At 43.6% G+C, this 13,329-nt stretch overlaps 1 protein-coding gene across 1 annotated transcript in view; it reads right to left on the reverse strand.

Moving 5' to 3' along the window:
• The window catches only part of COL22A1 (collagen type XXII alpha 1 chain), a 250,200-nt gene that overhangs the window by 17,398 nt on the left and 219,473 nt on the right, over nucleotides 1-13,329 (reverse strand). Inside the window, exons 50-59 of the mRNA XM_063131168.1 lie at nucleotides 12,560-12,613; nucleotides 11,385-11,438; nucleotides 7,494-7,547; nucleotides 6,930-6,983; nucleotides 6,429-6,473; nucleotides 4,944-4,997; nucleotides 3,618-3,671; nucleotides 2,759-2,812; nucleotides 991-1,062; nucleotides 311-346 (exon numbers count right to left, since the gene is read on the reverse strand). Of these exons, the coding sequence (XP_062987238.1) occupies nucleotides 311-346; nucleotides 991-1,062; nucleotides 2,759-2,812; nucleotides 3,618-3,671; nucleotides 4,944-4,997; nucleotides 6,429-6,473; nucleotides 6,930-6,983; nucleotides 7,494-7,547; nucleotides 11,385-11,438; nucleotides 12,560-12,613 (531 nt within the window). The remainder of the gene's footprint in view (nucleotides 1-310; nucleotides 347-990; nucleotides 1,063-2,758; nucleotides 2,813-3,617; nucleotides 3,672-4,943; nucleotides 4,998-6,428; nucleotides 6,474-6,929; nucleotides 6,984-7,493; nucleotides 7,548-11,384; nucleotides 11,439-12,559; nucleotides 12,614-13,329) is intronic.

The raw sequence follows: 13,329 nt of genomic DNA on the forward strand, positions 1-13,329 counted from the left end.
CTGTACATAGGGCTCTGAAATGGGGGTACAGGTGGCCCAGCACTACAGCCTGAGAATCTAATCTGGAGAAGGCTTGAAAAGGAACACTGAATGAATTGTGAAGTAGAATAAAATGTGCTAATTGTTAACACTTCTGTTAGGTGGGCAATAGAATTGTTGTGCATTCTATAGGTGTAGATAATAGTATACATTCAATTTTCTGGGTTGTTGTTGTTTTAACAGATAGATTTCAAGATGGTACTACTCTTGCTTCTCTACACATCCTTAATGAATCTACACCTGCATCTAATCAAGATATCAAAACACAAACCTCTTTCCCTGGGAGGCCCTTTTCACCGTGTTCTCCCTGTGGAAGAGAAAGTATGAAAAGCATGACAGTTGCACATGCAGAAACCACATCGGGAAATGATGTGCTATTGGGATTCGGCTCCCTACTTCACAGAGTTCCAACAGACAGCATAAAGGAATAATTGGCAGCTGAGATTCCATTATGGGTCCTGTCTACTACAGTAAATGTGTCCTCCGACCACAAGATTCTGTTTAGACCCCAACTTTGTGATTCAGAAAACAGTCCAATTTGACTCAGACAGATTCAGAGGTTACCCATTTTAGCTCTGACTTCAAATCTCGATTCAGAAATCCAAATGTTCAAGCTTGGAGAGTCCTTCCAAAAATCATTCACTGTGATTAGAACATAGATCTACCAGCCACAAAACGGCATCCTTCCTCTCCCCACTGTGGTATTTTACTTATGTGGAGAGCTTCATGAGAAACATGTCAATTTTTGAAGACACTATATCTGTGTCTCTGTGTCCCTCAAAATCCTGAATCTTCAAGAGTGTTCAGATTCGGACTGCTTCAGAAGAGCCGTGCATCAATTCGGTCATCTTCCAAATCTGTCCGAATCATTACAATTCAGTTCAGGATCTGGGTGAATCTAAAGCACACCCCTACCATCTACAAAGTTGTCATTGTTGATTTACTACTTACAGGAGGTCCTCGTGGCCCCATGAATCCAGGGAGTCCTGGACTACCACTTTCACCTTTGCTTCCTTTCGGACCCTTGAAATACAAAAAAAAAAAAAAAAAAAAAGGAAAGCAGTGCCAGAGTATATTCTGATAAATATTATAAATTACTTGGATGAGGAGGTGCAGGGAACACTTATCAAATTTGCAGTTGACATAAAATTAGGTGCAATAGCTAATACCCTGGAAGACAGAAGCAAACTTCAAAGTGATCTTGATAGGCTGGAGTACTGGGCTGAAAACAACAGAATGAAATTCAATAGGGATAAATGCCAGGTTCTACACCAAGGGAAAAGAAACCAAATGCACAGTTACAAGATGGGGGACACTTGGTTCCCCTCTATTCGGCACTGGTTAGGCCTCATTTTGAGTATTGTGTCCATTTCTGAGCACCACACTTCAAGAAGGACGCAGACAAGCTGGAGCGTGTTCAGAGGACGGCAACGAGGATGAACAGGCTCTGGAAACAAAGCCCTATGAGGAGAGACTGAAACAACTGGGCATGTTTAGTCTGGAGAAAAGAAGATTGAGGGGAGACATGATAACACTCTTCAAATACTTGAAAGGTTGCCACACAGAGGCGGGCCAGGATCTCTTCTTGATCATCCCAGAGTGCAGGACACGGAATAATGGCCTCCAGTTACAGGAAGTAAGATTCCGGCTGGACATCAGGAAAACTTCCTGACTGTAAGACCAGTATGACAATGGAACCAATTACCTAGGGAGGTTGTGGGCTCTCCCACATGAGAGGCATTCCAGAGGCAGCTGGACAACCATCTGTCAGGGATGATTTAGGACAACCATCTGTCAGGGATGATTTAGGGTGGATTCCTGCATTGAGCAGGGGGTTGGACTCAATGGGACCCCTTTCAACTCTACTATTCTATGATTCTATGATTCTAAGAAAACTCACTACAGTAACAACACTAATGATCAATTCAAGAATGACACTGACAATCATGAAACCTCTTCTGCCCCCAGTCTGGCGTAGTACACAGTACCAAGTTAGTTGCCTGACACCAGTAAATTCAGATAAGAAGTGGAGCTGCTGATGGCATCCTTACACGTTATCTAAATGGCTGCCCACATTATCTCAATGGTTGCCCAGTTTACCAGGAACCCATAGATTATCTCTGTTAGAAATGCTGGGGATTGTCTTCTGAGCCATGTCTTGGAGGAAAACTTTGGGGATTTGTAAAAGCCTTTTTTTTCAAGAGTTCCTACTTCTTTCCAAACAGAAACTGAAAATTGTTCCATCAAATGGTAGTGATAGTCAGGCTTAGGTAATTTTCTGCTAATCCTTAGAAGTTATCTTGAAATGAGGAAATGAGAAAGGTTTCCCTGTGGGAATTCTTACGGTTCTCCTTTTTCTTTTTAGTCTTGTCAAGGACAGCTAGATTCCAAAAGGAGCACTTCAGATTCCATCACCTTGACCTGACCAGTCATTTCCCGGTAGCCTCCATTTGAGTTTGGCTAATGTTTTCCCTCTCACGTCCTACACTGGAACCCTGTCAGATACATTCTGGGCTCCTTTCCATCCTGCTTCAAACTCTCCTCCAGTTTTACATTCCTCATTTAGGAGTTTTTCAGCCTGGAGAGAATTAAATATATCTCAAGGATGAGACACTCTTCGGTAATAAATCATGGCCTGTAACCCTTAATACCTACTCTGGCTCATCTGGTATGGATGTGCATAACTGCGACAGACAGAGGCAACGAATACAGTACTTACTGTGATACCTGGAGGGCCTGCTTCCCCTGGGGGGCCTGGGGATCCATTCTTGCCCTGAAGGAGGGGAGGAAAATAATATGGTCAATACCAGGAATTAACTCATCAGGACCTAATCCTGTGGGGAGCTGAGAATCAGTAAGAGCCACTTGAAGTGCCACATGAGAGGTATGTGTAAATCTGGAGATAGAAAGCCTTCAGCACTAAGCACCCCATTTTCCTTCCTCTTCAAGCATGCACAACTAAGCTGACTGGTGTCTATTATAATGCCACCCCAGGGTAGGCTCCACTTGCCCAATGCATTTTTTATTTATCTTACTTGTGAGATATTTCCCTGGTTTCCATCCAGTGGGAATCAATGGGCCTTGTGTCTGCCAAGGGACTTTGACTTTATTATTCACTCAACATGGCTGCAGTTGAGAGGTTTGAACACAAACTCATATGCAGACTGGATTGTTTTCCCCAAGGAATTTCCCCTGTATCAGATATTTCCTCATGCTGAGTCTTGCTTTTCAAACTCTCCTGAGCCCCCTGCTGGAATTCAGTGGGATGCTTCAGGCCTATTATTTATTTATTTATTTATTTATTTATTTATTTATTATTACATTTATATCCTGCCTTTTTTCCTCCAAGAAACCCAAGGCAGCATACATAATCCTCCTCCTCTCCATGTTATCCTCACAACAACAAGCCTGTGAGGTAGGTTGGGCTGAGAGTGTGTGACTGACCCAAAGTTACCCAGTGGGTTTTCATGGCCGAGTGGGGACTAGAACCCAGATATTCCAACTTCCAGTCCAACACCTTAGCCACTATACCACACTGGCTCTCTATTACCCACAATTCATTGGGAGAAACAACTCACCATCACTCCTCTGAGTCCACGTGGGCCCTGAGGGCCTGCAGGTCCTGGATCCCCCTGGAACACAAGAGAAATAATTGTTCTTAACAAGCAAAGAGAAAGACATTCGGTTACCAGTAGGATACCTGGTTATCTTCTCTGAGAACTGCTTGATTCCTTCCCCCCCCCCCCAAATTGGTCTGGGTCATCAAAAAATTGACCAGTTTTTTGAGATGGAGCCATGCTTTGAAACTAGTCACCACCACCAGTCCTTGACATTGAAATGAACTGCCCTTACAAATGCAGGTGCTTTAAAATGTAGCCTTCCTTTATCTTTGCTTCTGGTAGGTTTGGCTAAATTAAGAAGTTCTAAAGACCAATATCCATCTCATGCAGTTGATCTATGAGAGTGTGACTAGATCTACCATGATTTAAATTTGAACTGAAAAGCATCTTGGGTGTGTGTGTTGAGGGGGTCGTGGATCAGGACAGTAGGGCTGGGCACCATTTCCCTGATCTAAATCTCCCTCTGGAGCTGTTGTTACCCTGCAGTTGGGGGGCGGGAATTGTGCTTGCATTGAGACTACTTTCCTTTAGCACCAGTGGGCATAATACAAGCTTCAGGGTGGAGGTTTAAATATTGCAGCCTGTTTCCTCTTCTTCTAAATGTAGAACAGATTGAACTAAAGGAGGATCATGCAAAAATATGTTTGAGATGACTGTGACCTGGGAGAAAATTAATTCCTAATCACTACGACGGTCAGATGGTCAAGGTAGCAACACACTACGTTTTGTAGCATGGTAGGGAAAACCTGCCTGCACCTTATCATGAGTGTGCATGGTGTCCATGTACATCCAGTGCACGTCCCTTTAAAAATAGTTGGAAGCATGAGTCTAACTGCTTCTTGGGGCTCATCTACACCAAGCAGGATATTCCAATATGAAAATGGTATATAAAAGGCAGGAGCCACACTGCTTTATAGTGGTAATGAAGTGCACTGACAACTGTTGGGGCCCATTGACACATCTACACCAAGCAGGATATAATACTATGAAAGTAGTATATGGTATGGGTCATGGATCCCAGCAGCCATCAGTGCACTTCAGTATCACTGTAAAGCAGTCGTGTGGCTCCTGCTTTTTATATACCGTTTTCATACCACTTTCATAGTGGAATATCTGCTTGGTGTAGATGAGCCCTCGGTCACCACTCACTTCCAAATACTTGTTGAATTCCAGATTTTGAAGTTTGGAATAAAGGTTCTAGAGAATCGGATTTATTTATTTTTGAGTTTATGCTACATGAGTCAAAAACATTTGCATTTATTGTGCCCCAAGCATCACACTTACATCTTTTCCAGGTTGTCCCTCTCGGCCTGGGGTTCCTGCTGGACCTGCCTCTCCCTACAACAGAAAAATAGAACTCAGTACAATGTGAAACTTCACCATTAAATATCCGTAACGTTTGAAGTTCCAGTGACGGGCTTCCTGGGCCTGTATTTGAGCTATGAACTCTGCCAATGACAGAACTTCAAAGCTCCAACAATGATACCACACTAGCAATCAATGCTAACAAGGAATCAGTCGCCCTCTTCCCTCCCTAAAAAAAGTAAAAATTTTAAAAAATAGAGCAACGTTGCTTAAGGACAGTTAATAAAAGGGCAAGAAGAGAGATCACAGAACTAGTCACAAGGCAATGAAGGAAGGCAAAAATAGTGCCAAGTTCATGGGGGTCTCTAAACACAGACACACCGCCATTTTAGTGCTCCCCTGTAAGCTTACACATGGTGACAAGCAGTAGTAGGATTGGGTTTCCTTTTTCCCTGGTTATATAATGTATACCTTTTTTATTTTTACTAGGGTTTGAGAACCACAGAACTGATGTGTCAGGAAGAAGCTGCACTCAACTTCCAGAGAGGCATTCTAGTGGTGGTTGGGTGCCGACCCGCTGAGCACTTTGGTTCTGAATGCCACCACCTAGGGGCTGTCTATACATGGGAAAGCTCCAGGGTGGCTCCGCAGTGGTGCTATGTGGTTTATACGATGCAGAAGCCACTGCGAAGCCATCCAAGGGCTTTTCCCCAAAGCTCCAAAACAAAAAAAAGTCGGGGACTTGCCCTCCCCTTTTTTCTCTGGAGTGAGGCAACAATGGCACATCTGCCGTCTGTTGCCGCTCCAGAGTTGCGTTGGAGGTGTGGCCATGCAAATGGCAACCCCTGATTGGTCGCCATCTGCCCAGATGTGGGGATGGGTCAGTGAGCTGAATGGCCTTCCTGCAATGCCTCCATACTTCCTCTGGCGTGGGGAGAAGGAATAACGGGCTCAAGTTAAAGGAAGCCAGATTCCAGCTGGACATCAGGAAAAACTTCCTGACTGTTACAGCAGTACGACAATGGAATCAGTTGCCTGGTGAGGTTGTGGGCTCTCCCACACTAGAGGCCTTCAAGAGGCAGCTGGACAAGCATCTGTCAGGGATGCTTTAGGGTGGATTCCTGCACTGAGAAGGAGGTTGGACTCGATGGCCTTGTAGGCCCCTTCCAACTCTGCTATTCTGTGATTCTATGATTCTATGAAACACTAGGCAGGGAAAGCCCCACAAGGTAGGGTGGACAGAAAATGGGGAGGGACACATGGACATGCAGTGGCGCTCATGCAGCAATGTGCAGTGACGTGGCAGAGCATGGAGCGGTGGTGCATGGGGTGCTTCAAAAACCCAGTAGCCCATATATCTCCAAAATGACAAAAATAATAATGGTGGAAACTAAGGGTGGTACAGCTTGGCAATACTTGGATAGAGCCCATACTTGGGTGCAAGACTGTATGTACATTACTTACTCTTGGGCCTGGGGCTCCTGCATCTCCTCTGGGTCCCTTAAAACCCTGAATGATGAAATGGAAATCAGTAAATACACTTTCTTCAGATATACAGCAGATTAAAAAGGTTCTCTTAAACTCTTCCCAGCTCTGATGTTGGCTCAAGTCACACAACCCCATCCGGTTTGCAACCCACCACTTAGTTCCGGCGCTGTCAAACTCATCTCACTACCTTTTCCCTTCCAATATCCCCCTCTCCCTTTCTTTTTCTTTCACCAATACTCACACTCATACACAGACACACACTTGCTATCCATAAATAGATGCTGATTCTCTCCATGAAGAGGAATTGTCCTTCACAGAGCATTTGCATCATTCATGTTACGAGACGTCCTCTGTGTTTCTCAACTACTACATGGGTATTCTGTACTATACAATGCAGAGTCAGCCCTTCCTGCAAGAGATCTCAGTTGTAAAGGATGACACTGTTAATGGACCACAGCTGCCTGCAACAGGACATACCGGCAACCCCCTGGCTCCTTCTTGTCCTGGTAAACCCGGCTCTCCTGGCTTGCCCTGAAAGAAATAAGGCATATTTGTAGTTGAACAGAAGGCACTCATATGTCTTCCTGACTGTTAGAGCAGTACGACAATGGAATCAGTTACCTAGGGAGGTTGTGGGCTCTCCCACACTAGAGGCATTCAAGAGGCAGCTGGACAACCATCTCTCAGGTATGCTTTAGGGTGGATTCCTGCACTGAGCAGGGGGTTGGACTCGATGGCCTTGTAGGCCCCTTCCAACTCTGCTATTCTATGATTCTATGATACATATGGCTCACTCAAAGTCAAACTATACATGGCATCATTCACACAATTAATTCATTAATATTGGCCCATGAGAGAGCCATCATGAAATTGGCCCATGAAATAGCCATCATAAAAAGCAAATGTCATGTGTGCAGGGCGCAGTATGGATACAAGCAAAAACTTCCATGACATCATAGCATCTAAACCAATAGTGTCACAGGGAATTTGACAAAACAGCGAGGTTTTAAGTCATTACGTATGGAAAGTATATCTCCTTACTGGTTCTCCAGGAGGTCCTGGCTTGCCATCTTTGCCCTCCTTTCCAGCAATGCCCTAGGATTGGGACAAAAAGGAAAGGAAAAGGTGAGTGGTCAAGATGAGAGATGCAATGAATATCCATGATATTTGTTTGTGGAACAAATAGTGTAGATTCATAGTTGTCGATAAGCACCCCAAATATAGCAATAGGTTTAATAAGTTACCCTAGACGTGGTACAGGGCCATCCAGGTAGCGCTAAGTTATTGTCCCTTTGTGCTCCCTGTTTAGAAGGCATAAGTGCCCTTGTGTTCAGGCATCCAGTGCACTATCTGATAACAGGACACAGCATGGGCAGGCTGTCTGTCTCACAGCTCTTAGATCTGCCTGGATTCCTTGGACCAAGACAGGTCCTCATGACCCTTCGTAGCACTCTTCCTCTTTACTCTGGTGCCTAAACCACAATTCTGGGACCAGAGTTCCTTCGCTCTTGAGGGAACCACCTCTTTATTTTGTAGGCCTAGTTAAATCTATGGATTAAGAGAATTTTCTTTCTGCTTATAAAACATGTGAGCCTGGCTTGTTCACAACTGTGAATGTGAACATGAGCATACAAATCTATGGCGCGACCACACTTAGGATACTGTACACAGTTCTGGTCACCACACCTAAAAAGGAGGGCAACTAACATGACTAAGGGGCTGAAGCATCTCCCCTACCAGGGATGGTTCCATCAACTGGGATTGTTTAGCTTGGAGAAAAGGAGGCTAAGGGGAGACATGATAAAGGTGTACAAAATTATGCATGGTGTGTAGAATGTGGATACGGAGACATTTTTCTCCTTCTCTCAAAATACTAGAACCAGGGGTCATCCCAGGAAGCTGAATAGTGGGACATTCAGGACAGTTAAAAAGGAAGGACTTCTTCACACAGCACATAGTTAAATTATGGAACTCACTACCACAAGATGTAGTGATGGCCACCAATTTGGATGGCTTTAAAAGTGGGATGGATAAATTCTGCAGGTGAAGGCTGTCAATGGCTACTAGCCCTGATGGCTGTGTGCTATCTCCAGCATTCAAGGCAATAAGCCTATATGCACCAGCTGCTGGGGAACATGGGTGAGAGGGTGCTGTTGCACCATGCCCTGCTTTGTTGGTCCCTGGTCGACAGCTGGTTGGCCACTGTGTGAGCAGAGTGCTGTAGTAGATGGACCCTTGGTCTGATCCAGCATGGCTCTTCTTATGTTCTTAGAACACATTCTCCAAAAATGTTTGCAAAAAATCTTGAACATCTGCTTGCAATTGCACAATCTTTTTAAATATGTAATTTCATGCATTATTCTATGGGGAAAACTTGCACAACTCTGGAAATTTGGGCAAAAGGTGAGATTTTTGGGTTTTTAGATTGTTGGATGTTTTATTATGTTCTTAATGGTTTTGATTTTTGTGAACCGCCCAGAGAGCTTCAGCTATTGGGTGGTATAAAAATGTAATGAATAAATAAATATTTTTTTCTTGTACAACTTTCACACTCAATCAGGTTTGTTTTGTACAATTGTCCCATTTGCACATAATGAATGGAGATCATAACCACGAATACAAACTTGTATTGTTCACTCTTAACCTTTGTCTGTGAGCTACTTTCCCAATTCTGTGCAACTACAGTGTAAAATCTACCATGTGCACACCGTACCACTGCAGAAGATCCCTTTATTTCTGGGTTTATCCTAAACATGAGACTTCATGTCCAAGTAAGGACTTATAGAAACAGTGTGCATTTTAGGTCAGTTCTAGTATAACTCGGATTCTCATGTTCATATGAAGATAAAAAATCAATTCATTTCTTACTCTAAACTAGAATCATTTCTCTAAATGAGCCTCTGAGATTTTGCCTGCAATCACAGCCCTTTGGCAGAATTCAAAGTGGATACCTTCATGGGCTTACACACACATACCATTTCAGCAGGTGCAGGATAATGAGAACATGGACACATACGAGCCATGAACCAGAGAAGGAGCGCATATAATTCATCACTCACCAATCCACCTTGAATGACTTTTTTCTTTGATAGAAAAAGGTGGGCCATAAATCAAATGAAGAACTTGTTTCTTAAAAGGCAAAATATCCCCGGCAGATACATGCCCACTTTTCCCACTGAACATCCAAGGAAGATGATTCCCTTACATGTTTGTGTCAGTGGTGCCTTAATTCACATATGAACACCTCACTGTATATAGCCTGACTATTGGTTCTTCTAACCCAGTAATATTGATTCTGATTGGCAGCAGCTGTTCTAGGTTTTAGGTTGAGGTTCTTTCCTGTCTTGCTTCCCAATCTCCTTCATCACTGGAGATACTTGGGATTGAACCTGACCTCTTCTGCATGCAAAGCACATTTGTTAACAGGGATTGGCCAATGAGACCACATCACACCACTCCTCTTCCAGCTTCATTGGCTGCCAGTCCAGGTCCAGGCCTGATTCAAAGTGCTGATATTAACATTCAAAGGCTTGGGGCCAGGTTATCTGAAGGAACGCCTCCTCCCATATGTACCTGCCTGGACCCTAAGATCATCCTCAGATCCCCTGCCAAAGGAAGTGAGGCAGGTGGCTACCAGGAGGAGGGCCTTCTCCGCTGTGGCACCTGGCTGTGGAATGAGCTCCGTAGGGAGGTTCGCCTGGCACCTACTTTGTACTCTTCCGATGCCAGGTGCAGACCTTTTTTTTTTCATTTCCCCAGTATTTTAATAATTTATCATCTTAGTTTTTAACTTTGCTGTTCTAAACCTGTATTTTAAATCTGTATTAATCTCTGCATTGCTGCTCAGTTTTATCCTGCTTGTGCTTTTATATTGTACTTTTATACCGTGTTTTTATACCGTTGGTTGTTTTATACCTTGAAATGTCGTCATGGCTTGGATTTTTGTGAACCACCCAGAGATATTGGACAGTATGGAAGGAGGAAAGGAACCTCTCTTGCAAGCACTGAGTCATTACTGACTCTTGGAGGGACGCCAGCTTTCGTTGAAGTTTTCTTGGCAGGCCTTATAGCGGGGTGGTTTGCCGTTGCCTTCCCCAGCCATTATTACCTTTCCCCCAGCTAACTGGGTACTCATTTTACCGACCTTGGGAGGATGGAAGGCTGAGTCGACCCGAGCTGGCTGCCTGAAACCAGCTTCCGCTGGGATCGAACTCAGGCCATGGGGAGCGTTTCAGCTGCAGAAACTGATGCTTTATCGCTCTGCGCCACACGAGGCTCTTGGGCAGCATAGAAATGCAAATAATAATTTATTTATTTATTATTTATTTATTACACTTATATACCGCCCCCATAGCCAGAGCTCTCTGGGCGGTCCGCCTAGCCTGGGATTGTTTAACCTGACAGATAGCCATGGCTCTCCAGGGTCTCAATAAATAAATAAATAAATATATAAAAGCATGTTCGGTTACATTGAACTATAGCACTGCCTTGATTTCATTATGGTTTTCCCCCCTCCCACCCCGGTGCTAAACTGGCAGCTTATCTTTTTTCTCCTCTTACATTTTCTGTTAGACAAATAACCCTCTTTCTTTCTCATTAAAAACTGCTCATCACAAAGTTCAAATCAGGAGAAAATTTATTTGATTTTATGCATGCCAGTTTGACTTAGGAAATTGCTTCAGAAGTGAAGCACAATGAGCTCAAACAGCGCACTATCTCAGTATTGCTGTGAGAGAGGAAACACTCATCAAAAGGTCTTTCATAACACTCCAGGCACATGTCTCCTGTGGACTGAAACATACTCGCATCTCTGGCCCAGCCGAAATCTTTCAATAGAAGAAAGAAACACTGAGCGACATAACTGTGCATGGGGATGGCCTTCGTGGTTGACCAGCATTTCTAGATCTTCTTTACTCCCGATGTTTAACTCACCATAAGTCCAGGCAAACCCGGTGGGCCTTGAGGTCCTGGTGGGCCTTCTTTACCCTGCCAAAGAGACACAGGTGTGAACAATGTTGACTGAAGATTTCTGGACAGAGATATCTCCAAAGAATTAGCAGAGCTTTCCAAATTTACCACAAATATCACTTTAAAACAACAACAACAACTTTGCAGATGCATTGAGAATGCATGAAAATCTTTCAGTAATGCAGAGGTGGGAAACATCAGACCCATGAACTAAATCTGCCCCTTCTCGGTTCCCAATCCAGCCCTCTGGAGCTCCCCAGAAGGCCATGGTCGTAGACCTATGCTCTAGCTACTGATGGTTGGGCGGGAGGCTGTTGTGCAGCTTTTCCCCATTCTAAAAGATTGAAATGCCTCTCCTAAGTCATTGGCAGCAAGAGCTTTAAAGCTGCAACATACTGGGATTTATTTTTATGTTTGTGTGTTGCCCCCACGCCATTTTCCACCATTGAAATATGGCTTCTAAGAGCTTCTCTGAAATTGAATTTGGCCCTCACATATAAAGAGGTTCTTTATCCCTATAGTATAGTAAGCAGTTCAATGACCTGACATGAGCCTTTAAAGCCCATTAAGATTCATTTTAGCGATGGGTGAAAAATGGTTTGTTTGCTTGTTTTTAACTGATTTACCAAATCCACACCTCCTGGAACTGAATGGATGCAATTTGGGGTTGGAAATTTGTACATTTCTTTGGCTTGTGATGCGTTTCGTGAAAGAAAGACAAATGCGTTCAACAATATGGATGCATTTAAAAATGTGTGCAACACCCCCCCCACACACACACACACTGTCCACATATCTAACATGTGCACAGAGTACTTTAGTCAGTAGGTGAATATATCCTATACTGCATATACTTGAAAAATGTACACAAAATATGTACCGATTTTTTTCAGTAAAAAATAAAATAATATAAAATTGGATTGAACCAGAATGGGCTTGGAAGTGGTGAAAGGAGGAAGTCCACAGAAAGGAACTTCAGCACCCTTACCCAATACATTTGACTATCCCAGGCACTTCCAAACTCTCCAGCTTCATAGATCTCTTTCCTTATTTACCCATTGGTCCAAGAATCCCGACACACTGGCTCCCTACTTGTGTTTTTGTCTTCCAAAAATTCAAAAGATTAAATCATGACTTACTATTTCTCCTGGGTTTCCTGGTGGTCCTATGGGTCCCGGAGAGCCCTCTGACCCCTACAGAAGGAAAAAGTGCAGCATTGTTTACTCATGATGTAGTTCTCTCCAGTATTAGTGACAGCTCTGATGTTTTCCTCCTAAGCTTTAATTATACATATATACACAGAGATGACTTCCATCTCTCTGTACAGAATTGAGAGTTTTTAAATAGGGACTGCTTATCAAATGACACAGAGATTACTCTTGCAAGTCAGTGCTGTGATGGTCTTTAAATGGAGTCAGTCCAATAGAGGCAGACAACCCCTCATGGTGAAACATTTACTAAGTTATGCATTTGAGATCTGCACTATGGCGTCTTATATTAGGGTGACCATATGAAAAGGAGGACAGGGCTCCTGTATCTTTAACAGGACTGTAGAAAAGGGAATTGCAGCAGGTGTCAATTGAAGTGAGTGAACTTCCATCTTCATCACAACAGTTAAAGCTACACTAGCTATAGTAGAGTGGCCAGATACAAAAGAGGGCAGGGCTTCTGCACCTTTAACTGTGTTGATGAAGAGAGAATTCCACCCTCTTCAATTGACACCTGCTGAAATTCCCTTTTCTACATTCCTGTTAAAGATACAGGAGCCCTGTCCTCCTTTTCATATGGTCACCCTATCTTATATGGCAGGAGTAGCAATGCTAGTGCGCTCCAGACCCAAGAGCTGTAGCCAGCTTGGCCAATGGTCAGCCATTATGCAAATTGTAGTCCAAAGCTATCTGGAGGACAC

This window comes from Elgaria multicarinata, chromosome 7, assembly GCF_023053635.1.
Source record: "Elgaria multicarinata webbii isolate HBS135686 ecotype San Diego chromosome 7, rElgMul1.1.pri, whole genome shotgun sequence".
Taxonomy (NCBI): Eukaryota; Metazoa; Chordata; class Lepidosauria; order Squamata; family Anguidae; genus Elgaria; species Elgaria multicarinata.